Source organism: Poecilia reticulata, linkage group LG3, assembly GCF_000633615.1.
Source record: "Poecilia reticulata strain Guanapo linkage group LG3, Guppy_female_1.0+MT, whole genome shotgun sequence".
In the NCBI taxonomy this organism is placed as follows: Eukaryota; Metazoa; Chordata; class Actinopteri; order Cyprinodontiformes; family Poeciliidae; genus Poecilia; species Poecilia reticulata.
In genome coordinates, this window is record NC_024333.1 from 9,496,459 (window position 1) to 9,520,564 (window position 24,106).

The 24,106-nt window shown below is 43.6% G+C and overlaps 1 protein-coding gene across 8 annotated transcripts; it reads right to left on the reverse strand.

Moving 5' to 3' along the window:
- Positions 1-1,019: 1,019 nt before the first annotated feature.
- sema6d (semaphorin 6D) lies at positions 1,020-23,128 on the reverse strand. 8 transcript variants are annotated; one of them, XM_008404581.2, is made up of 20 exons: positions 22,946-23,128; positions 16,628-16,796; positions 16,077-16,188; positions 13,723-13,783; positions 13,452-13,514; positions 13,245-13,346; positions 13,007-13,097; positions 12,649-12,768; positions 11,368-11,456; positions 10,377-10,594; positions 10,166-10,297; positions 9,389-9,544; positions 7,972-8,145; positions 7,530-7,670; positions 7,248-7,325; positions 7,062-7,120; positions 6,428-6,484; positions 5,765-5,947; positions 3,957-4,213; positions 1,020-3,859 (listed from the first exon to the last, which is right to left on the reverse strand). In XM_008404581.2, exons 2-20 carry the CDS (start codon positions 16,746-16,748, stop codon positions 2,729-2,731), a joined length of 3,345 nt encoding a protein of 1,114 aa, XP_008402803.1. In that variant the 5' UTR covers positions 16,749-16,796; positions 22,946-23,128; the 3' UTR covers positions 1,020-2,728. The 8 variants fall into 8 exon arrangements, with proteins under 8 accessions (XP_008402803.1, XP_008402802.1, XP_008402804.1 ...); XM_008404580.2 differs by lacking the exon at positions 22,946-23,128 and adding an exon at positions 21,987-22,270; XM_008404582.2 differs by lacking the exon at positions 22,946-23,128 and adding an exon at positions 21,987-22,269 and having other exon boundaries at positions 3,972-4,213.
- Between the last annotated feature and the right edge of the window lie 978 nt (positions 23,129-24,106).

Sequence of the window (24,106 nt, forward strand, 5' to 3'; positions counted from 1 at the left end):
GACTCTTGTCAGATCGTGTCAGATCAGATGCATTATTGGTATTTTCTTTTTTAATAAATGCAATTTTTTGTTTTAATTCTGTTGGCTGAAAAACACCACAGAGAAACAGTTTCTGTGCAGTAATATTTTATTTCAACTATACGTGCCGTGTTAAAAAAAAAATCAACAAAAACATGAAACAAACAAAAAAAAAACATTATTTACACATTCACAGTACAACTTTACAACATATCTACACGCCCAAATACTCTGGAGATAAAATATACAGCTGGCTGTGCATAGCCATTATGCACAGTATTTAAAACAAACATACGCGAGATAAAATGTTTAATCTGCACATACATTAAAGTCTGACTGAAATATAAAGGCTTCAGTTTGGATTGCAACGAAAAGACCCAGGTCATATTGCAATGTACAAGGCAGTTGAGCAGTGTTTGATGAGTGCATGTCTGTGTGCATGTGTCGAGTAGAAAACAGAGCATAAACACTGGTTAGATGATGGGCAGAAAGCCTCTACATACAATCATCACTTGTAAACAAAACGTGGCTTTGGGCTAAACAGGCAACTGACACTCAAAAAAAAAAAAAAAGAAAAAAAAAGAGACTGCAAAAGTCACCCAAATCATGTACCCACTGCTACAAGAAATGATCCCCCCAAGTCGTACTTTCTGGCAAACAAAAACAATCCCCTTCCCAACACGTCTCGGGAATTACGGAATCTGCACCGCTGCCGGCTATGCCAAGGGACAGCTTTCATCTGAACATCTGAATACTGTGTTAATACATTGGCTGCGAGCAGGACAGGCTGCGTTAAGCCTTCCACTCAACAGTGCAATGTCTTGACCGCCCCTGCATCCCGTAGTTATGAAAGTACATTCACTGCATGGCACCACTTTTTGTCGTGGAATATCACAAATCTTCGCAACACTGGCAGTAAAAGGGAATAAATGATTTGAACCCAATAAGTATTTTTCACCGTCCTTTTTGGGGGACGTAAACTCCCAAGTGGAATTAGTTAGAAACTTTTTTTTTTTTGACAGACATCCTGCTAAATTTCAAATTGCTTGTATAAAAACATTTGCAGAACATGTGACACATACAGAGAACCAATTGACATTGCCAACAATACATACCGTACTAATTTGTTTTGTTGATAAGGCACACAATGCACAGATTCAGGTTCAGATGCCTAAAAATATTTATACCCTTTATTTATATTATTTAAGTATATACAGGACCTTGTCATTCCCAGCATGACTTATTTGGACACATTAGTGAATGTTGAGTTGATTGTACACTGGCCTTTTGCAGAAAAAACCTGCACTAGAAACCCAGGCTATGGAGCACATGACAAGAATATTATGTCGTTGCACTGTACTGAGTTCAGATTTGTTTTTCCTCTTTAGGTTTATTGCAGGGGCAAACTCCTGGTAGCCTTGTGTTATTAGGGGGCATAAGTCTAAGAGAACAGAAGTAGGCTGAAATGTCAACATTGTATAAAATCCTTTTGCTACTTTCACAGTGGTACATTTAATGAGAGACAAGAAACACTTGAAAATAATGTTTAAAAGTATTTCAAAAGCGGGGCGATATTATGCATTTTTAACACTACTACTAATGAGAGAAGACCAGTAGAACTCCTAGACATGGGCAATTAAGAAAAGGATACATTTCAGTCCTGGAGAAAAACATTCTGTCCAATGTTCTAGTCTCGACAGTGTGTTGATCTGTACTTTTCCACCTCTGTTTACAGTATAACACACATACTCAGACACAAGCAAATGTCCACACCCATATCAGCTGTCCTAGCATTGGTTGAGGAAACAATGCATTAATGACGAATGCTCTGTCTAAAACCCATAGCAGCAAATGTCAAGAAGTCAGATTTCCCAGTGAGTAACAGAGTCCCTGCTTTCAGCACACACCCAACATAAGCAACTTCAGCCCGACCCAACCAAATGATCATTAGTGTGTGACACAAAAATGGATGCATCCTCGATTCAGATTATAATGTTGGAATAAAAGACAGTGACTCAAGTCCTCAACACATCTTAAGGTGCTTTCACTGACACGTGGAAACTCAAGACCAAATATATGCGCAACTTTTTCAGAAAGCTGCTTCTCTGGTCGACCGAGACACATTCAAGCATTCACATCCTTTTTCACCTTGCCTGCTACTCAATTTAGTTGCTAAAGCAGAACGCACACAATGAATATTAACTTTCTTTATTTCCCCAGGCATATCACAACCATAGTCATCGCCTACCTCTCCTCTGATCAGTTCACATTAGTGGGAAAACAGTGCTCAAGGGCAGTGACAATTGAGAACCATTCTTCAAGTATTGTACCACTTTTGCCCACGCACGTGTGCCACACTGGCCTGTTGAGGATGCCCTAAACCTTGTACCTTACATTGGAACAGGTGGCACCAAAACCCAGGAACAATGGTGAGCAGCAAATTCACCATTGTCTGCTATTCATTTCCATGTGGCTACTGGGTGCAGGGAAGCAGTGGGGGTTGGAGGGAGGCCCAGTAGGTTTCTTTGGCCATGTGGTGTTTCCCCTTTCCAGTGCAAGTGTAATGCACATGCCATTTGAAGAGCATTGAAACACCTCAAGTTGATACACAAACACACACAAGGCCTTATCCCATCCAGACACCCCAAGCCCTTGAGCACAAAGCTCTACAGACCAAGAGCCTGCTTAGAAATGTCCATGGTTGTCCATGTTAATAACTGTACTTGTTGACCACTCGCATCTGTGGAGTCTGTGGAGGAAACCCATTGGGTTTTGGGGGCACATCTGGCTTTAATGATGGGGTCCTTTTAAGCCCTGTTCGGGGAAGCGAACCATGCCCACTGTAGCTGCTCTGTCGAGAAACAGAAGGTGTGTGGGGCGAGTGCATCCCCGGTGCCACCATTGCACCATGAGAGTCAAGTCTAGAAGGGGGTGTTGGGGGCATGTATCCCCCTCTGTTCATACTGTGCTGGCGAGACACAGACACCCCCATGGTTACTCCATTTGGTGAGGTCGATAAAGACTGCCTGTGCGAGGCACTCCGGTGGAGTTGGTAACCCCCTCTTTGCCTCTCAAGGGTCCCACCCATGCTTAGGCTTCCTGTGGGTGTAGTGGGAGTGGAGGGCATGGGCACATCGACCCTTTTAGTGGGGCTGTGCCTTGGTAGAGAGGAGGAGGGAGAGTACAAGGAAGCTTCACGGCTGGGCACAGCTGGGGGTACTTCAGTCAGCTCCTCCATTGGCTCCAGCATGAGATGAGGCCTTGGGCGAGGCCCTGATTCTTCTTGTAGAATGGCCTTTGGGTTGGCCACAGAGTCATTAAGATGTTTTAAAAGGTCATTCAGGGTATTCCTGGCATCCACAGACCTCTTCTGATCTTTCCCGTTTCCTTTACAATCTGGAATCTTCAGTTGCTTTTCGGAAGAATGCGGCAAAGTTTCATTGCCATGGTCAAGGTTAGGCTGATCATGTGTAGCATTGGGCAGCACAACTGCACTGGGGATGTTGGAGTGTCCCAGGGCAATGTGAGGGTGGTTGTAACTTGCATTAGCAGGTGCAGGTGAAGAAGAAAGAAACTGTGGACTCTTTGCTGATGGGTTGGCTTCCTTACGGGGCCCGCTGACCTTTCCATGAGCCTTTTCCCACTGGTTCTTGATGGGCTGCAGGCCTTTCTGCTGAAGTACAGGAGTGGACTCTGGAGTGGGTAGAGCAGCCAGTTCCGGGGGCTGACAGCCATCCCGCAGAATCATTGTCTTGGTGTCACCATTGGGTGTACTCAAGTCTTTACCATTGCTCAGCAGATTGGTGAACAGCTTGGGAGAATCGATGTTGGTTTGGTATTCCTAAGAACATAAAAGTAAAGGAAACACAGTAAGATAAGACACAGCTTTGCTCAACTTTTAGGTACTTGTTGCCAAAACATGTTGAAGGATAAATTACTTTTTCTGGTTGTACCTTTACAGGGCTGTCAAATAGACCATTGAGTTTGACAAAACTCCCAGTTGAGTCAGAGCAAGACGGTGCAGACTCCATGTCCTTGTGGACGTGCCTTGGTTTACGAAGGACAGAGTCTCGATAGCAGAAAACGATCAGCCCAGCCAGGAGAGCCCCCATCAGAAAAGCAGCGAAGACGCAGGTGATGAGGATGTTCATGTGGACCATCTGGTTACTGTCACCAGTACGGATGTCCCATACACCTACAATACAGTGATACAGTGGTTAACGCCTCAACGAATGCACTTGCCACTGGGGTTATTGAATGACACATACTTCACCATATACCAGAAGAAATGTTTGTGTGTAAAAGAATCATGCTGGATTTTTCACTTTTACGCTTCTCCCATACAAAGCACCTACATGCAAGTCAAATACTTTCAAATTCTTCAAACTAGTAAAGCACAGATAAAGGACACGTATGGTGAAATTTGGCAGCCACTGCTCTGTACCCGCATCCATTTCACCATCTACAGGAAGCACCGTTGGTTCAAAAGAGTTGACTTGACCAGCATTCAACAAGAGGCGATCATGCTTCTAAGCATCAACAGGAAAAAGAGTGCTCTCTTATCCGAGATGGAGCCAAATTGACATTTTTTTTCTTGGTTGGAGAATAGAGATGCAATGTTTGCATTCAGAGCATTCAGGAAGCCTCTGCTCTACACAAGGTTTGTTAGTAACCACAGACACGGAAGGGGGTTAGTCATCCACTGTACAGCCACAGCAGTGGTGTGGCACAGGAGGCCCAGTCAATTATCTACCAGCCAGGATAAACTATCACTAAAGCTAGCTAAAAGATTTCTAGAAAAAAAGGATAGAAACAAACAAAGAAGGTCTTAAAACAGACAACAATGAAGGCTAACGTAGATGATAGGAAGTAAATAATTTGACAAGAAACACAGAAAATGAAAGTGGTGACACAAAACTATAACAGACAAAAAGCAACACAAATAATGTAGAAATTCTGTGCATTAAGTGCTCTCCACAATTATTGGCACCCTTGGTAAAGATGACGACAACAGCAAAAAAAACATGAAACACATGTTATGTAGACATTTGCTGAGACATATGCGGGGTTTTTTTCAGTATTCAAACAGGAGGGTTTAGATTTTGTATGTTTTTCAGCCTTTTTCTAGTTGAAATACTGCTCTAACTTGGATATAGATAAGTTTAGTTGAGTATCTATTATAGCCATTTGCTGATTTGCTGACTTAAGATCAACACAAATTTGCCTAGCTTTAAAGACGCTCTCCTGTACGTTCCATTCAGAAACATGTCTAAGAAAAAAGGGGTTGTGTGTCATGTAATATTTAGACCCCACGTCGTAGATTACCCTTTAAATACTTCTAAACTTTATTATCCCCTCAATAAAAGTATAGATAAAAAAAACGTATTTGTTCACATTTATTTATTTACTTTTTAACATTCTTTATCTAAGAATAGGCATATTCACGAACCCAACATATATGCATATATTTATTTACATAAACATAATACACAAAAAAACACTTATTTATTTTTTATTTAATAGGATTTTTGTGCAAGTTGTGACACTGGGTATTCAGTAAAAACAGTAATTTGATAACGCTGAATAAATGTAGTCAAATTAAAGTTTCCTTTCTAAAAGCTAAGGCATTTTTTAAGGCTTTCGATCCATCTCTACCAAGGTTGCCAATAGATATGAAAGACGCTTCTTGCTGGTAACTATCAGACCAGCTTTAACGCAGCGTGTTTGGCCTCCCTAGGAGCCTTACCCTCTGGCCCCCCTGGGAGAGAGTTTAAAGAATGGGATGTGGCTGGGTCATCCTGTAGCACAAAGCCTGAGCCGTAGAGCTCTGGACGAGGCCCTGAGCTGGGGCTTTGACTGGATATGAGTACTGGGGGCTGTATGGGCCCACTGGGTTGGACAGTGACTGGTGCAGATGAAAACGCCATGTCTGTGGTGACAAACAAACGGTTAACAAATTGTGCAGGAGTGTAAAGCATACTGTTATCCCAATTAGTAGGCATGAGCAGAGCATTTGTGAGAGAAAAAAACAAAAACAAAAAAAAAAAAACAGAACAAAACAAAAAAAAACATTTACAGAGCCAAAACAGTGCATCATTGAATATTCTAAACAAGAAGAAAAATATTGGATTAAAGTGTTCAGAGGAGTTGGTACACAACATTACGGATGTTAAGAGTTGAACGGTTGGCATGCATAAGAGAAGATGGATGAATCAGGAAAGGGAGTGGTTCTCTGCTGTGGTTAGAGCACCTATGTGGTCTACGTTGTTTGTGACGGTGAAAAATGAAGCGTTAGCATTCAGCAGTTGTTTTGGAACAAGAGATGAAAAGTAGCAAGGATGGAAAAGGATAAGGGTGGGAAATGCTGAACTCAAGGAAAGAAACCAGTTGAGTAAAAGATCAAACTAACCAGAGGTAGGGTCGCCAAATGATTTGTAATCTGGCGCTGAGGTAGTGCCCAAAAACACTAAAAAGAATTAAAAAGGACAAGAAATCATTATAAGGGAATTCAGAGGTAAAAATAAAACTGAACGCTTAAAACCTGCTTTGACAACTAATATTTAGCTTCCTAGCAGTGTTTTTTTTTAATTTTTTTTATTCTGACTGGAAGCCCTCTGGTTCTGATCAATACTGAGGTTCAGCCTTGGTCATGTTTAGCCAATACACATGAGGAGAAAATTCCATTTAAGTGTAGATTCCTTAGGGTTATAATTGTCTGCTCATAAAATAAAATAAGACATCCATCATTTGCATGAGCTAAGCATGACCTTTCAATTGTACATGTCCATGTGTGGGCCTTACAAGCACCCATAGTTACAGGTGGCCATGTACTGTATGTAGATGTGTGTGTTAATACTGAGAATACATGTAAGGGGCAAAGTTACTGGAGTGGTTACTGGTTGTGAGTGTGCAGGCTTATGGTGTATGCAGAGATGGGTTTGTGTTTCATTTGTGTACAGTGTGTGTGTGTCAGTGTGAGCAGAACTGAATGTGTTTGTCCGCGTTGCAGGATCAATGGCACGGCATGGGGATGAGAGTCGTACCTTGACAGTCTCCAAGGTGAGTGGTATTTCCATATTCAACATCCTGTTCGTATCCTTTCCTGAAAACACAAAGGGAAAAACTTGGCTGTTACTTAAAAATTAGCAAATGCCTCATGCAGTCTTGTTTTCTCATGTTTGGCTTTTGTTTTCTTTTTTTTTTTTTGGGCAACCGGAGCTTTAACTCACAAAACACCAGGCTGTATCCTGTCACAGGCTCCATGAGGCTTCCAGCCACAGTAAGGATCTCTCGATGCAATGCATGACCTGGCGCACAAACACAGTCAAAAACAGGCTTAATGATTATGGAAAGAACATCGTTATCATTTGTGACTGACTGAACATTAACCATACGGCCGCCTATGGTCAAACCGCTGTGATGCCCTTTACGATGTTTACGTGAAAAACGAATAAGGTCAAACACCTATGAGTGACACCACAACCCCGTGCAGAGAGTATGGTCTCGCTTACTTTTGGCAGGAGGAGTGCCTTTCACAGCGACTCAGGGAAATACGGATGACACAGCTTGAAAAGGCAACATAAAGGCTGTGTGTGTTATTGTCCACATGAAGCGAGAGGACACGCTTGTCATCCTCGCGGTTAGACGGGCACCTGGAAGGAGACGACAGAAACCTGTCAGCAAACTCAATCCTCTCAGTGACAGTAGTTGGAGACACTTAAGGTGCAACTTTTTGTCCAAGCCTAACAGCGGTTTAATCTTTAACATGTGACGCTTCGACAGATAAATAATCACTTGCACTGCAATTGTGGAGAAAGCAGGCACACGTTGCCATGTGTGCCGGGCGCTTTTATTTTGAGAGTTGCTGACTCACCAACCGAAAGACACAAAGGGGAAGAGAAACGGAGGAGGAAAAGCAAATACAGAGATGGAAGAAGGTTAATGTAGACCTACTTGGCCCTGTTGAAGACATCGATCTCCTCCAGCAACAGACTCTCATTCAGGGAGAGAAGGGAAGTCTTCGCCAAGACCTTAAGGACGACCCCCGATTCGGCGCCGATGAAGACCACCGTGTAGTTCTTGTGGGGTCCTGCTTGGCCGTCTACAGCCAGCGCTGTTAGTCGGTACCTTCATGAGTAGCAGAGAAACATGAGGGAAATTATTATACGTCTAAATAATATTCACCTTAAACTCTGCAGGCAGTGGCGCAACTACACATTATTCAGGTGGATGCGAAAACATAGATCGGCGCCCCCCACCACCCAACCCCCCGAGGGAAGGATCGTCAGGGTGAAGGAGCGACGCTCCCAACACCCTCCTCCCCCCTCCGAGGCAACGATACGTGAAGGGTAAAACTCGTTACATTTACCTCGTTATGTGCGCGAGGTGAAGGAGCGTAAGGCACGCCGAAGTGTATGGGAAAACAATCATCGGCGCGCCGTGCCCTCCAGACGGGGTTTTGGCACCCCCTCTGATGCTGCGCCCCTATGCGTTGCATACCCTGCATACCCACTTTTTGCGCCACTGTCTGCAGGTTTAATCCAGACTTTCAAATGCCAGAAAGTCAAATGCTAAGAATCAAAATACAAGGCAAAGCAATAACTCTGAAGCCAACAAATGTCTTCATAATTCACTGTCTGTCTCGTCCATGACTGCTTACTTACACATCCCTGCCTCTATATGGACCCGTCATTTATACCACTCATAGGTGGGTACAGCCCAATTAAACGCACGGGTGTCATCTTTTATCCAAGTGAATATTTTGTTTAGCTTTTAAATAGAACCGGGATTTTATTATCTCCCCAGTATTTGTAAGTAAAAAATGTAAACTGGAAAACACATTGGATAAACTTTGTTTAAAGCTTGTTTTTTGCGCATGTTTCATGTCTGTTCCGTGTTCATGACATTTCAGGTTGTTTTAGATTTTGAAAGTATTGCTTTTCACTGTTGATATTTTTGTGAGCATATGTCCATTACTAATGAAGATCAACACAAACCTGCCTTACTAAAGAGGCACGTTCTTTTCCCACAGCCATCTAAACTACACATAGTTTATCCTAATGTGAGACTGATATGTACATAGAAGACCGCTGTTTTTCTTTTTGATTTGGGAACCTTTCTGTCCCTCTAAAAATAGTCATAACACGAACGACGTAAAAAGGGAAGAAAAAAAAACAAACTAGAAAAACATTTTAGGTTTCAAACAGGTCAAAGGAAGCCTGTATCCACCAAAGTGACATATAAACATGTCAGTAATGACATAAAAAAAACTTTGAACAGTACTGCAAATCATTGCTGACACATACACCCGTAAATTTGTGCGTCAGGTCTTGTGTTTCCATCGACAGATGTTTTTTCCATGTATGCTTACCGGACACGTGTTTTGGTGAACCACGGCTCATCCCCAATCGAAGGCACAGCTGTGTCCATAAGAGGGTGGGACTTGATGAACTGCAGGGTATCGTCTGGAAACTCCACAGAGCTCTTAAAGGACGCAGCCGGACCGTGACCTGCACAGCTCCCAGGCCTAAGATATGGGGAGTGCGCATGCACAGAGGGCAAAAGGTCAAAGATCGGGCCTATACCGTCAAACACCAAGGAGCAATTATAACATACAATGAAATGAATGAAAAGCGCTAGGACAGTTTAGGGAGGGGGAGGGGGGAAGTAGCAGGTGTCTTTTGGGGTATGGAAAAGGCCTCAGCTGGAAACATAAAATATACATATGCATGATTATCCCTCATCAATGATTTACAGGGGTAATGAGGTGCAGCGCGGACTTTGTGTTTTGGACGCAGGGCATGGCTGCCGATATAAGTGCCAACACTAAACTAGCTAAATATTCAATGCATTTAATTATGCCAAATTAATAATTTAATCACCAGCAGATGGCAAGTGCGTGTGCTGGGTCAAAGCTAATAACCCCGGTGGCTGGCTCGTGAAAAAGATTTGATTTCACTGGGTTTAACCATGACAAAGAAGGATTAAGAAAGAGGAAAATTGAGGTGGTTAACAGCTGCTGCTCAAAAAAAAAAAAGAAAAGTTCAGTAACTCATAATGCACTTTAACCACTTTACTGCGCATGCCCGTTCCCTGTTGGGATTGTGTATCGAACGGTCGGAGTATTGCCTTGAGTTCAAATTCTAACCGAGGTTTTGGCAGCTTCTCCTCTGGAAACGGCGTCCACACAGAGTCGGGGGTCTTCTGCTCCTTGAACCGGCCCATGAACACTTTCTCTATGTCAGTCATGGAGAAGGCACACACCGCTGACCCCGGAATGCTGCGGAAGGGATACGACACCAGTGAATAGGGATATTTGAAGAAACACACATCCCAAGAATCCTCCCTCTGTGGCTCACCTGTTCATCTGTGTGGTGAACACGCCCACCACGGAGGGAACGCCGTTGACGTCGATGATGTCGGTGATGGACTGAAGCACGTCAAAGTAGAAGAAGGACTCCCCCGGCACGGAGCAGTTCAGCCTCGCCTTCACGAAAGAGGTCCAGTGCTTCTCCAGCACTCGCTGCGACCCACCGACGTCATTTTTGCAGATCCGGGCCACTCGGGAATAAACAACCTGTGGGGGGGGAGACGGTTGGAGAGAGGACTGAGGCGAGCGGAAGAGGAAGGCATCTCCGTGAGTGTCACTAAAAACACTTCAGGTTCTTGAATAATAAATAACTCCATCCTGTAGCAACTCAGCACAAATCACTTAACACACACACAACTCGTATTTAACTCCGTGTGAGGAGATTATTCGCCCCGGATGAAACAAACGCAAAAAGAAAATGTACTTAAATCAGCATTGTGCGAAAGTGTGTCTGATTGCACAGGGGCAGAGAGCACAAATGAGGTACATGAGGCAGTCGGCTTAGACGCTTTTAATAATTCACCAGTGCAAACCTCCATCAGAAGCCAGGTGTCACCCCAGCATTAGTAGAGGTAAAATATTTAGTAGCTAGTGGCTGATGGAAGATGCTGGCTTCCTGTGGCCCAACCCAGGGTGAGGTGTGGTCAAACGCAAAGTTGGTCTCGAACGTGGACCGTCCTAATTCCCATTACATGACTGTGTTTGTTGGAGTGTGAGGGAGATACAAAATACAAAGCCTGTAGGAGGTAAATCCTTTTACTGTGTAATGGCCTTGCATTTGGAAGCCATTCCCAGTAAACGCTGGATGTCGAAATTTCCCTTTGAGCTGGGATGCGGTTTATAGCCGTCTTCCCATCACCACTACGGCTCATTTATCCCAGCGATTCTAACCCATCCACTCACTAAAGCAGAGAAGTCCTGCACGCTGTGTTTTGGAGGAACATCCATGGTGTTTAGATCAGAGGTTGCACTTGTCTTACCTTTCCCAGATTGCTGTGTTCCACGGCGATCTCCCGGTAGAAAAAGTACACGTAATTCCCAAACTCGGCTGCATGCAGGAAATGAGGTTCTGAGAGGGAGAGAAAGAGAGAGAGAAGGGGGGATGGGGGGGAGGGGGGGCAGAGAGTTAAAGTGTATTTCTGCACCGTCACCACTGCTGTGCATGTTGAATATTTCAGAGATTTGTACAAGGCCGTATATGACAGGGGTGACCTAGATTGCCTGGGAGAGAACAGGCCATATTCCCGTGAAGCTTGGCAAGGCAGGAAAGCTCTCTATCACTCCAAAAACAGCTCTGACAGTCACGTACGTACATGCTAAGGCACCATGGGCATTTCGTTTTTTTGGCAGGTAGATGCATGTGTTTCCAGAGAAGGATTCAGAGTGATGGATGGCTTTTTTTTTTTATTATTAAATGATACGGTACTATAGTTCTGCTGGAAATGTTTCCTCCTCTGCAACAATATTCTCAAGACTTGGTTGAAAATCAGCCAGTGACATGAATCACCTTCCCTTTAAGGGATTTAGTTTAGAGTTTGATTTTTATTCATTCAGTCCAGTTCAGTTTTTACACGAGGAGTTTTTACATCTTTCTGGTTGATCACAGAAACGGCACTTTATGGAGCCCAACCAAACATGATCAACCAGGAGATTAATCTGTTCGTCCTCACGGCGGGTTAATAAACCTCCTCATGCATTGGCTACACAATGAGATTTCTGGTAACTGTGTCGTAAATTGTGAAATGGACTTGAAGAGGACTTCATAAAACAAGCATGTGTGGAAGTAGTTTAGTGAAAAAGCTTGGCGTGCTAGAAACCTCAGCTAAAAAAAAATGGTCTCATTTGCATTTTGGGCACAACATTTCAAGTTCAAATCAGTACATTAAATGGATAACTGGAATCTTGTTATCCAAAGACCAATTTTAAAATAAAAAATCAAAGTACATTTTTACAGATGCCACCAAAGTGACTCTCCTTAACACCTCAGCAGAGTCAAAAGCTGATCATCTGCCATGTTGGTTTCCAGCAGCGGACAACCTATCTAGTGGACTGACATTTTTGTATTAAGTTTATTTTTTTCTGGCTTAATGTAAGATGCAATCGTCAAAGTGAATAGAAACGAAGGCTTGAAATGTTCACCCATTGTGTGAAGTAATCCACATGTGTTGAGTTGAACTTTTTTTTTACGATATTCTATTTGACTGACATCCACCTGTACTGTTCCGTACAATTGGGAAGCACAGAAAGGGCCATTTGCTCACCTTTCAGCCATTTGGAGTCGTATTTGATGGTTCTCAGTGCTGATCCGTCACCCATGCTACGGTAGATGACAGAATCGCTGGCCTGGAAGTCGGCGACTGTTGCAGAATACAGCTTTCCCTCTAGGAAGCCAAAAACAAATACATAAAACGGTCACAAAAAGTAGAAAGAACAGATACCACTGCTTCTCGCTGCTTTTTTCTTTTATAACACTTAATTGGCCGAGCTGTTATCGCTGCAGGCAGGTTTTACCGTGGCAAAGACACAGAGGTGATAATGAGAACATAAGTAGAAACGCATCAGTTGTTCTCCTGCAAGACTACATATGCGCGCGGGCGGGCGTGTGTGTTCGACCCGTACCAGCGAACAGGGCCACGTTGGTTTGCTTGGCGTCGAACGGGCACCGCGCCAAACCATTGATCTCTTCCCCGTCAAACTCGAGGTTATCCAGCTGAAGGAAACACAGAGATCACCCACACATCAGAGGAGACCCAGCGGAAACACGGGCACATCTAAGCGGCTGCATAAATCAGTCAAATTTGTGCGGCTGAGCGTGTTTCAAAAAAATGAAAAGTTGAAATCGTCCCGGTCCACTGACCCTGTAGTATCTGCACATGGGGTTGAAGCCATTGGTGCCACAGATGAACACCAGGTCATCATTTCTGGGAACCAACACTTTAATAAAGTTGTGGCACTCGTCCTGGAAACAAACGCGCACACACACACACACATATAATAAAAATCCGCCCGCTTCTTTCCTCACAGTAGACACTTTGTCAAGTCCCTTTTTTTTCTCCATACTTACTCTATGTTTTCCCTTCACAGCACACATCTCTCTGTCACCTTGGCCCGACCGCCATGTTAACTTCTGTAAAGACACACAGCATATTAGACATGTGCATGTCAAACAAAATACACAGACTTGCACTCAGATACAGCCCTCTTCTCTCCCCCCACCTCCATTTTTCCACTCTCATTTTACAACCTGTCCGGTTTGTGATGAATGGCTCAGTATTTTCTGAGGAGCCCTTTCAGGGTCTGTGGATTGAGAAAGCAGCTTGTGGCGAGAATCTTACCCGGTAAGAAATGATCTCATTCCTGTAGGATTCTCTCAGACTGACGAGGTACACCTGATCCCTGCAAACACACAACAACGTCACGCGCACACTGCAGTCAGAACAAGGAAAACACTGAGAGGTTCAAATGGTTGTTTAAATCTTCTTTTTTTTTGTTGCAATTTTTCTGAGGGCCAGTTCGCAACTTCACCAATTTATAACCCAGCTTACGTTACCATTTTCCCTATTCTCATTTAGGCATTACAACTACAAAAAACACCCTCCTTTTGTAACCTCAAACTAAAATCACAAGGTATCAGGATAAGCTTTTTAAAAAAAAGAAAAATACTGAAATAGGTCATCGTCATCATTGAAGTTTTAATACAAATGAAAAATTGCAGTGCGGACAAAACACAATAATAACCCTGATCTCACTGACTGCAGTTCTAATTTGCATTGTGGTCAGTTGTTTCTCCATGGCTGATTACGACCCCCACATCAAACCAAAGTGATCTCCAGCTGGTAGACAATATTCATTTAAGTCATGTTCTAAGTGAATATCCTGACAGAATACAGAAAATTTATATTCGGTATGAAACAATTTTCTACACCCAGTCTTATTTTAATTTTAAAACAAAATTACCGATTCAGGACTCAGTCCCAGAAATCCTCGAAACTGATACCAGGTGGGAAAAATAAAAACGCAAAATAAAATGGACGATGTATTCACACATTTGAAACCTCACAAGTCTTAATATATATTTCGGGTTTACTCCATATTGTTGAAGGTGTAACCTTTGGTAGCAAAGCACAGAAATTGATCTTTAAGTGAAATAGAACAAAATTACAACGTTAGATAAAATCATCCCCAACTGGACCACAAACTGTCACTTTGTGGTTTGGCTAAATAAAACATTGATTGTTCGGTGTGTTGGAAAGACATTGCTTGTATATCTTGTACCGTCCATGCTGTATAAACTTGCCTCCACATACAATGGCAGATACTTTGCCTGTCCAACCATTCACTGTTCATTGAAGGAGCTGAGCGGTTTTATTTTGGAGCATCCTATTGATAACTTAATCATGTCAAAATGATGCCTTTAACAACCGTACCACCCAATGTAACTGCAAGTGGTCTAACCCGAACAATGAGTTTGCCTTAGTAAATGATGGATGATAAACTAGAACTGAACAACTTCAAAATTCTCTGATTATCTGTATCCTGCTCATTGAGAACCGTCGTTTACTTTAATCATTACTTTATCCATGTTTGATTTACATGAACTGTGTTCTGTTGATAATGGCGTGCCAACAGAGACCATAATGTCTCTCTTGGCAGACAGAAGGTCAATGTGGGCAGCATATGTCTACAACATATTTTACCTACACCTGCTGAGCTGGATGTACACCGCCATGACTCAATGTCGAAAACACAAAGGTCAAAGAAAAATGGGGATTTTAAATAACGAGCAAGACATCATCGGCATAAAGGGGAACCTTCATGTTCAGGATTACCTCTCTGAATATCCTGAATGTTCTCTCTGCACGAATATTACCAAGGGTTCGATGAGTTAGCTCAAATGCCAGTGGCTTGTTTAAGGTGATCTGTACAAACTGAGGCAAGTAGATAATCAATGAATTATAATTTGAAAGGGTTAGTAAAAACCATTCCAACACAGCAAACAGATCAATATGGTCAACGGTTTCAACTTCATAAGGAGACGAAAAAATGCATTCCAGCATGTTATCTACGAATTTAAACAGAACATTTAAAAGGTTCTGAAGAAATAGAGACAGGCAACAATTAGGGCTCGCTTTGATTGCTCTTGATTTATTTTCATTCGTTTGACGATTGATCAGCCCTCGGACAACATATTTCTGATTCATTTTTTTAAACTGAGGGCACAAACTGGCAGGAATAGGATCACACCTGACAATAAAGCACCATGTGATGGTGGCTGCAGGGACTTTAGAGAGACTTTTCATATTGTTGATGTCAAAGCAATTTCGAGCAACAATATTAGTGCTAGCAGTCACATTAATTCCGCTGCCCATAAATAAAAAATAAAAATAAAAAAATAAAAAAAAGACATGTAAGGATGCCAAGAAAACCCCCCTGAAAGCACGTCAAGCGGGCGTGATGGATGCCTTCACTGAATCAATACCAGCCATACACATCAGATGCAGGGCTGGAAGCCACAGATCCAATAACACTAAGAGCTTTTTCACCCGTATGCTTGTGTTTACGTGCCAAGCAGCGACTGAGTATATTGATGTGGGGGGATGTGAGAAAGGGAAAGGCGACAGATAGAGACGGCAAATGTGTGTGTCTGTGTAGGGGTGTGTGTGTGTGTGTGTATGTGTGTTAAATATACCTGCCAGCGATAAATAGCGTGTCCTGTATTTTGGTCATCAGCTGAAAGTCGAGGCGATGCTGGGAGTCGTTGACAGAGGGCCTGCCTCTGAACACAGGGTACCGCCGAGCAACTGCAGAGAAATCACACGCATGCACGTTCAGTCGGAATAAATCTCACTCATTCGTTAACGTGACTGCTCTGATTAAAATTAAGTTGATACACAGGCTTGTATTTAAGACGCACTGCAAATCACCATTGCACTGTTGTGTACGTTCTCAACAATCAAACCTCGTGTGTCATTAGTTTCCTGTGTTAGGTGGAGGCTGCTTATGTCAGCGTTTTTGCTCCGTTGTTCCAGTGCGTAGCGGAAATGGAAATGAAATCTTCCTAACGCTACCACTGGCCGTACAGCAGAGTGATTTTATGAATGTGGCACCGTGGAGTGTGAACTGCTGACACGGCAAAATGGATGGATGTGTGTTTTGTGTTAATTTGGTGTAGTAAATGAAATGAGAAAAAAAAAAAAGTGGAGGCTGGGGGGAGCGTTTGGTGCGTGTTTGTCCACTCACAGTGCGCGTCAACGACGTCGAGGGGCACGGTGTCCTCCGGGAAGCTGACTGCGAGGAGAGTGCGTGAGGCTGCCAGCAACAGCAGAAGCTTGCTGAGCAGAAGCGCAGCTCGCTGGCCCATGGCTGCTCACAGACGACGCGTCCTGTTGCACACTGCTGGAGATGTTACCTGGAGACATGGAGAAAAATGCAGGCTTGTTGTGTCCTTGGATGTTGATAGATTTCGTGCTACGGCTCAACAGTGACGTCAACTCCGGTTCTAGGAGATGCGTGTGAAAAGCAGGCGAATGTATATATATATATATATATATATATTAAAAAAAGTTAAGCTGTGACGTAATGATGCACACTTAACGTTGCCTCTGATTTATTGATGACTGGGCTGTCGATGGCAGCGTTTGGTCGCTTTCCTCCCCCACAACCTCTTGCTGCATCTGCTCTCTAAGAGGAAGGTCAGCCAAATAAGAGTGGCGGGGGCTTCTCGGTGTGTGTTTGGAGACGCCGGAAGTCCACCCTGCGAGGGACGTCTGCTGTCGCCGTACATCTGTGCTGTGATTCGTTTTACTTGGCCGGGCCCAGAACTAATCAGCGCATTGGCGCGTCATCACCGCTGGTAGCGCAGCCTCTGCTCTGACCTTAGCAGAGTTTTATCAGAGCTCTGCTGGCAGGTGTCACTCCGGCCTTAAAGTAGATAGAGCTGGTCTGCTCTATTTTTATCGCAGCGCAGTGATTCCCTCACTTTGCGTCTGCACTGCGACATGTGTACAGTTGTTTTGACATGGTTGTAATTTTAGGAGATAATGGTTTGCACAGTGTCTGATTGGAGATGTGATATGCCGACGGCTGCGACGGCAATAATTTATCGTGGGCGTGGCGGAGGGCGGGGGGGGTTAATGTTAAGTCGGTGTGTGAAGGGGTACTTTAGGGACAGACTGTGTCTGTGCATATTAATGACTGGTGTACATTCAAATATTTATAAGGCAAACAAATTATTCATGGAGGTAAAGCCTGAGCGGATATAAACAATTTACTGAGAGACGTCACACAGGCAGGAGGATGGATTAGCTTGGAGCACACTGAGATACCCAGACGCATACACGAGGCTGCGCATGCATAATCACACTTTCAAATGCTAGAATGCCGAGCTGACTGTGTTGGACGCACAAATAGGAACGCACACACACACACCCCCACACACACACACAGAGAAAGTATCGACTCATTTTTCAATTAGCCCCAAAGCACACCTGCTCCACTGCTGTCTGTGTGCCCGGCCCTGCCAAGCCATTAGCGCTTTGATTGATCCACACAGGAAACATGGCTGATCACCGGCCAGAAAAGACAAATCTATAGCCCTCACCCTAATCACTGTAGCAATGTGAAGACATTGTAAACCGAAATGTGATTGGTTCAGCTTGTCAAAAGAATCACATATTTGATGCCAGCGCCACCAGAGTAATTCTTCAGGTATTGGAAAAAACCTACAGCACATGGTTGTCAGGTACCAAATTAGACTGTAAAATCAGAGAAGGAGCGTCATGTGAGCGTGCAGAGTGCATAAAGACGGCCTTTATGCTAACACGTTGATATTAAACATGCTGCTTTTTTCACCCTAATCCTGTGTTGATCTAAACAGTTACTGCTCGCTGATCAAAGGGAAGGGTTGTTAGCTGGAATCAGAGTAAAGCCCATGTGTTTTAGTCATGAGCAGTGTGTAATCATGGCTATTCAGCGCTCTGTGGGACACTGAGGCCTTTGAAAGAGCAGTGCCATTAACTCTGAGTAATGTAATGCCTGTACGAGATGATGCTTAAGCTTCATCAGTCCACATAATAGTTAAATTAGGGGTTTGATGTCTCAGCAGAAATTGAAAGATTTCTGGGACCAGAGGGTTATTTTCACAGAGATCTAGACCGAGCACCTGTTAGGATCCTAATCAGAAGGAGAAGTTGATGTTGCTGCTCTGTTTTAAAAAAAAAAGCCTTCTGGTGTTCCTTAAAAGCATCACATCATTCCTTTTTTTAACTACCTTCTTTGGATGCACTCTTGCACTGAGAATTGTGCTATTTTAAAATCTCGTGCAATAAACTGCTGAGTTTCGAAGAGAAGCTTGGGACAGGAATAGATACCAAATGCTCAACAGTGGGGGGAAAAAAAAGCAGGAGAGCTATGAAAAGTAAATAAACTGAGCTGTGCAGTTCTACTTTATGGTGCTTTCATGAAAGCTGCAGGCTGTACACATATCCCAAACTTGGCGGTGTTTGCAGGTAGATCATTTCTTCACTTGTCAAACCATTTTGCAGGGCTTCTCTCCATTGCCTCATCAAAAACATAATTATTTTTTTTTTTGACTAAACAATTCAGGTGGAAAACACTCCAGGGTGACACTCGGAGATAATCTTCCTTGCACGACTATCGCCACCGAGCTCTGAAGGAGCTTTCTATAGAAACTTTAGTGTAAGGTCAGCGATCTAAAATTACTTATTCTCTTATGAGGCCCAGTTTTGTTTTCAGTTGCCTTCGCGCTCTCTGGTTCCTGCCCTCCAGTGTGTGCACGGGGCCGTGTGCACGTAGGTACGTGCGTGCGTGCACACACAACGCCTCAACAAGTCTGGAGACGCTCGGCTTGTCACGCAACTCAGTGCCATTCAGCGCTGCCTCGCTCTGCCTCTGTTATTACAGGCTTTTCAGTGTCCTACAACCAGGCACTTTCACTGCCGACGCCGCTGGCTCCAGTCCACGGTGTTATAGGGGGAACCAGAGAGGGGGGAAGGGATCTGCTGGATTTCTGTTCCTACTGACAGTGGGTGACTTGGGTCTCTAGCCCAGTTATGGTGGTTGCAGCTCCAAGCTTTAATGTTCCAAGCTTAACGCGACAGATTAACACTTATCCTCCTCTTAGCTGTGTTTTCACTGGCACATGTAACCTCACCTCCATTGTGACACTGGATGGAAGTTGTTGTTTTTTTTCTTTTTTCTTGCAAGGAGGTCCTTCTTTGAGGGATTGGGGATCGTAAGAAAGAGTAGCAAACAGCAGTGCATGAGATTTCGTAAATTGTGTGTGAACTTGTGGCGTGGATGTAAATCCCGGCAGAACAATGGCTGCTGCTCGGGGGGACTCTTCGACTTGTCATCTCACACAACGCGAGCTGTGTGAACCTAACGCAGGAAGTCAGATAACTGAGGAGTGGGGTTTCAGGCATTTCTCTACCCTGTGCATGTTTAAAAACACATGCAAGCATGCGTGACTTTCAGGCCTAAGGCTGTGTACATGGTGTGACGCGGTTTTTGGTGCTCTCCTACTTGGCTCGGTCAAATTAATCCAGATGCAGCTCCACTGGAAGGCTGAGTCGGCCAGATGATTAGAGCGGCTACCAAACACGCACAGAAATGAAATCTATTCCCTTCCCACTTCAGTAATAAGCATAGCACTCCTAACTGCCAGCTACTTATGCCAGGATTACGCCTGACGGGCTTGGTCGGACTTGTTGCTTCAGAGATCTGGCATAAAGGGAAGTTTTCTGCTTCCTTGAACGCATGCTTCCAAACTTTTCCTCCGTAGCTCGACGAGCAGGGGAGAGAAACAGGAGAAAAGGCCGCTCTCAGCGGTGGTTCTGCACAAAAGCCTTACGTTGCAGGTGTGACGAAGAAACAAAAGGGTGGTTTGGGCAATACAACACAATGGAACCGCACCCCCCTCCGGCCTGTGGATCCATGTTTATTGGATGTTTCTGATCACTAAACAAACAAACTGGAGCCAAATGTTGCACACATGGTCAAGCTTTTACCACTCTGTCTATTTAGCCCAAGCAATCAGCATTTTAGGGAAACCATAAAGGGGTAAAAAGTGGTCACTGTATGGTTTAATGGCGGCTGTTCCGGGGTTACGGCCGGCTGTAGAGGAGGTTAACAGTGGTCGTTCTGGTCACCGAGCTCTGACCCTGTGTCCAGCCAGGCGAAAGCAGGACACACAGACCAGCTGTGCTGTCCGAAAAAGGTGGGGGGGGGAAAAAAAAGTAAAAAATCAGGGCTTGTTCTGATGTTTCATCTGGCCCATGGTGTGGTGTTCCTCCACTACATGCAGTTTGTAATTACAGCATGAACTAAGCTCTGTGATCTCTGTGGCTGGAGTTCAGATCCTTTAGACTTTTGGGGATTTAGATGTATTTCTAAAGGAGAGTGCAAGATTATTTGGCAAATATAGAACCAGCATTTAGACCATGAGTCAACTATCATCAGGCTTAAACATTCATTGAAAAAAAAAAAGAAACATCAAGTTGGTTTAGGAGTAGCTGTGCGCATTTGTTAAAGAATAAATAAAATTATATGAACAAAAACAACAACAACATAAGCGCCTCCTGTTGCTTTTTTCCCCCCACATCCAATTTGCCCACTTTCTCTAACACAGCAGATTGTGGAATTACTCCAGAACTCTTCCTGAAATCCCAATCCGCATATTTCTTCTTTCACTCCAAATGTTCCAACTTTGCATGAAGATGTTTCACCCCTGTCCTGACTACAGAGTCCAAGCTGCAGCCCCTGCTCTAATGCATGCATTGTGCAGACCGGAGCATGAAGGCATTCGAGTTTTGTCCGTGGTAAATCCTTTCATAGCCCTTTTAGTCCACATGTAGGACTCATACAAAAGAACAACAAAGACTCGAGGGACAACGGTGATGGGGCTGCGTTTTTTTTTTTTTTAAACTGCCTCCATTGCGCTTTATTCATGCCCAGAGCTGGGCTTCCATGACCCCTCTCTGCCTGCAAAAAGGTTAGCAGCGCTTCTGCTGTTTACTCTTCAACGTCAAGATGGCTTTAAAAAAAAAAAAAGAAAAAAAAAAACCCTAGGATGCTTTAAAAATAGCAGAGGCATCAGAAAAGGAACCACCTTCCTGGTAACTGTCCGCCCATCTCCTCTTATTGTTTAACAGCCCACTCTTTACCAACCCCTCCAGTCATGTGCATGCACCGCCACCAGAAGTTGATTTTAAGACAAACAAATAAGAGAAAACACTTTCATAATTTTACTCAACATTTCATCAGCAGTTTGATTCATTCTAGTAACAGCAAATATGGATGTTTGTAAAAAATAAAAAATAAAACAAACGTTGGAATATGCGAATTTTACGCACAGCTTCAACGGGATGTCGCCCTTTTTCCACAGTCAATCATCAACGAGAAATACTTTCATTTCATGGACATTCCGGCCATTAATTAGCTTTTTGGATATAAAAACAAGAGAGCAGTAAACCGTCCAGTTAGAAATTTAAGGTGCGCCTTGGTGATCGCACGCAGCTTTGGTCTCAAAACGCAGGAAATTAGACACTTTATCCTTAAGAATATCCCACATGTCACCTACCTTGAGCAGCCAAATTCACGCATGAATGAGATATTCCGACTGAACGTTATAATCCTTTGATAATCCATATGCGAGGAAAAGCCCAGCCTGTGATATTCCTGTTGTTTTAAGCTCCATCCGGAACCCCACTTTTTTTTCTTTTTTGTCCCTCCTTCATCCAGAAGCGCTCTGTGATTTTTCAGCTCCGCTCTCCGCACGCAGGAGCATTCTGACTCGGTCTCCGTTCCCCGGGCCCCCCTTGCGCTCTGATGAGTGATCTTCAAAGCTCTGCCACGACCACACAGCCCCCACTATACCACCATCCCCTCCCTCTCTCTCTCTCTCTCTCTCTCTGTGTTGTGTGTCTCTCTCCCTCTCGTACACCAATACACCAGCCCCTTCCACTACTATTAACTTTGGAAACCAGTGAGGAAGGGCATAAACAGGAACGATGGTCTCCTTACTATCCAGCTTTCTGACTTTATTTGCACGAATCGATTTGGAAGGAGCAGGAACATCTCCCATCCACCGATGTTTATCGCAAACTGATCACTTTGTCTGTTTGTATAAATCAAGTTGCATGTCTACATCAACCGGTTTCACTTATTTAGCTGTCTTATTACAAGTTGCGAGCACATATCACGGTACACAATTCAAACGTGGTCCCATCTTTCTCCAAACACCCAGTGGAAAGAAGCGTCCGAGCCGAGCAGATTCATTTTGTCACCTAGAAATAAATAACGAGCGGACTCTGGCTTGAAATAAAAACAGTCCAGGGTCCCACTACTCTTCTCAGTTTTTTTTTTTTTCACTTTTTTTTTTTTTTTTTTTTACAGATCAGCACAGCGCCCCTGTCAGAGGGGATATATTTGTTTTCCTACGAAAAGACTTCTCTCTAGTTTTCCTCCCTCTTCGACTTTCACCGTACAGTGTGTGGCGCAACAAAAAGTACATCCACGTATCATCTGCAAGGGACTCACCTCATCTGAAACGGCTTATATGTATATATATTTTTAATATATATGTCCTTTTTACGCGCCGCTTTTGGTAATCCAGAAAACAGAAAATCTCTCGTGCGCGTCGTAGTGAATCAACTTCTCCTGGCTGGGAGAAAAACAAACTAATGCACGGCAAATGGTGTAATTCGACCCGAGCAAAGTCAATCCATCCACTGCGAGGACCGCAGCCTACCAATAAGCAGCGCTCTTGCTCCAGTCCCTCCCCCGACAGTCATCCATCTCGCCTCGGTTGGTTTGGGCTTCTCTCTCTCTCTCTCTCTCTCTCTCTCTGCATTACTCTGGTTTCCTTCCCTTTCTTTCCTAAAGCCTGGAGAGAAAGGAAAAATTGACCCCCCCTTTTTTTCAGTTCTTCTTGTGACCCTATATTGCTCCCCCTCTTTTCCCAACTTCCCAATACTAAACCCCATCCCCCCCTCAGAAAGAGAAGGGATCCCATTTAAAATCATTTCAGCTGAGTTGTATCAAGTCAGTTAAACAGCTTAGGACCTGCCCAGGTGAACAAAAAGTATACTTTAGTATACTTCAAACATACTTAAATTTATGAAAGTACACTTTAAGTATACTAATTATTAAGTGTACTACCTATAAGTATATCTGAAGTATACTAAAAATACACTTGTACCAATTTCGAAATTAGTACTTTAAACACACTTAAACATAATTGTGCCAAAATACACTTTTAATATATTAAATAAAAGTATACTTTAAGTGAACAAAATATGAATGAATATGTATGAATTACCCAATCAATTTTCCGATGTGTGACCTAAAACCTTATAATCAACGGCATTAGCTCCAGTTCATACTCCAAACCAGATGGTGGCGGTATTGCACACTTTCATTTATTTAAAAAACGCCACAAAGAGAAGAAAAAACGAACGCAGGGAAGATAACAGACGCTGTTCAAATTCGCCATTTTTACTCGCATAATATTGCCTTCAAAGTGGAGGGGGCCTTGACAATAGTTACTAATTTTGTTAAATTCAAGCTGGTTACGTCCTAGTCCGAGTTAGACGACAACACAACGGGACAACAACCGATGGAAATGAAATGTGTGTCACAAAAGGAGCCCGGGGGAACGAAGGCTGCTAAGTGATGCTAGCTGGTGGTAAGTTTGCTTAT

Bases quoted from the DNA above. Each gene is read 5' to 3' on its own strand.
- sema6d (XM_008404581.2), bottom strand. From the start codon at position 16,748: ATGGGCCAGCGAGCTGCGCTTCTGCTCAGCAAGCTTCTGCTGTTGCTG. The intron at 13,098-13,244 runs GTCAGTGGACCG...TGTTTCCTTCAG, and splicing joins CCATGTGCAGATACTACAGG to CTGGATAACCTCGAGTTTGA. The intron at 7,326-7,529 runs GTAAGCGAGACC...TTTGTGCGCCAG, and splicing joins AGGCACTCCTCCTGCCAAAA to GTCATGCATTGCATCGAGAG.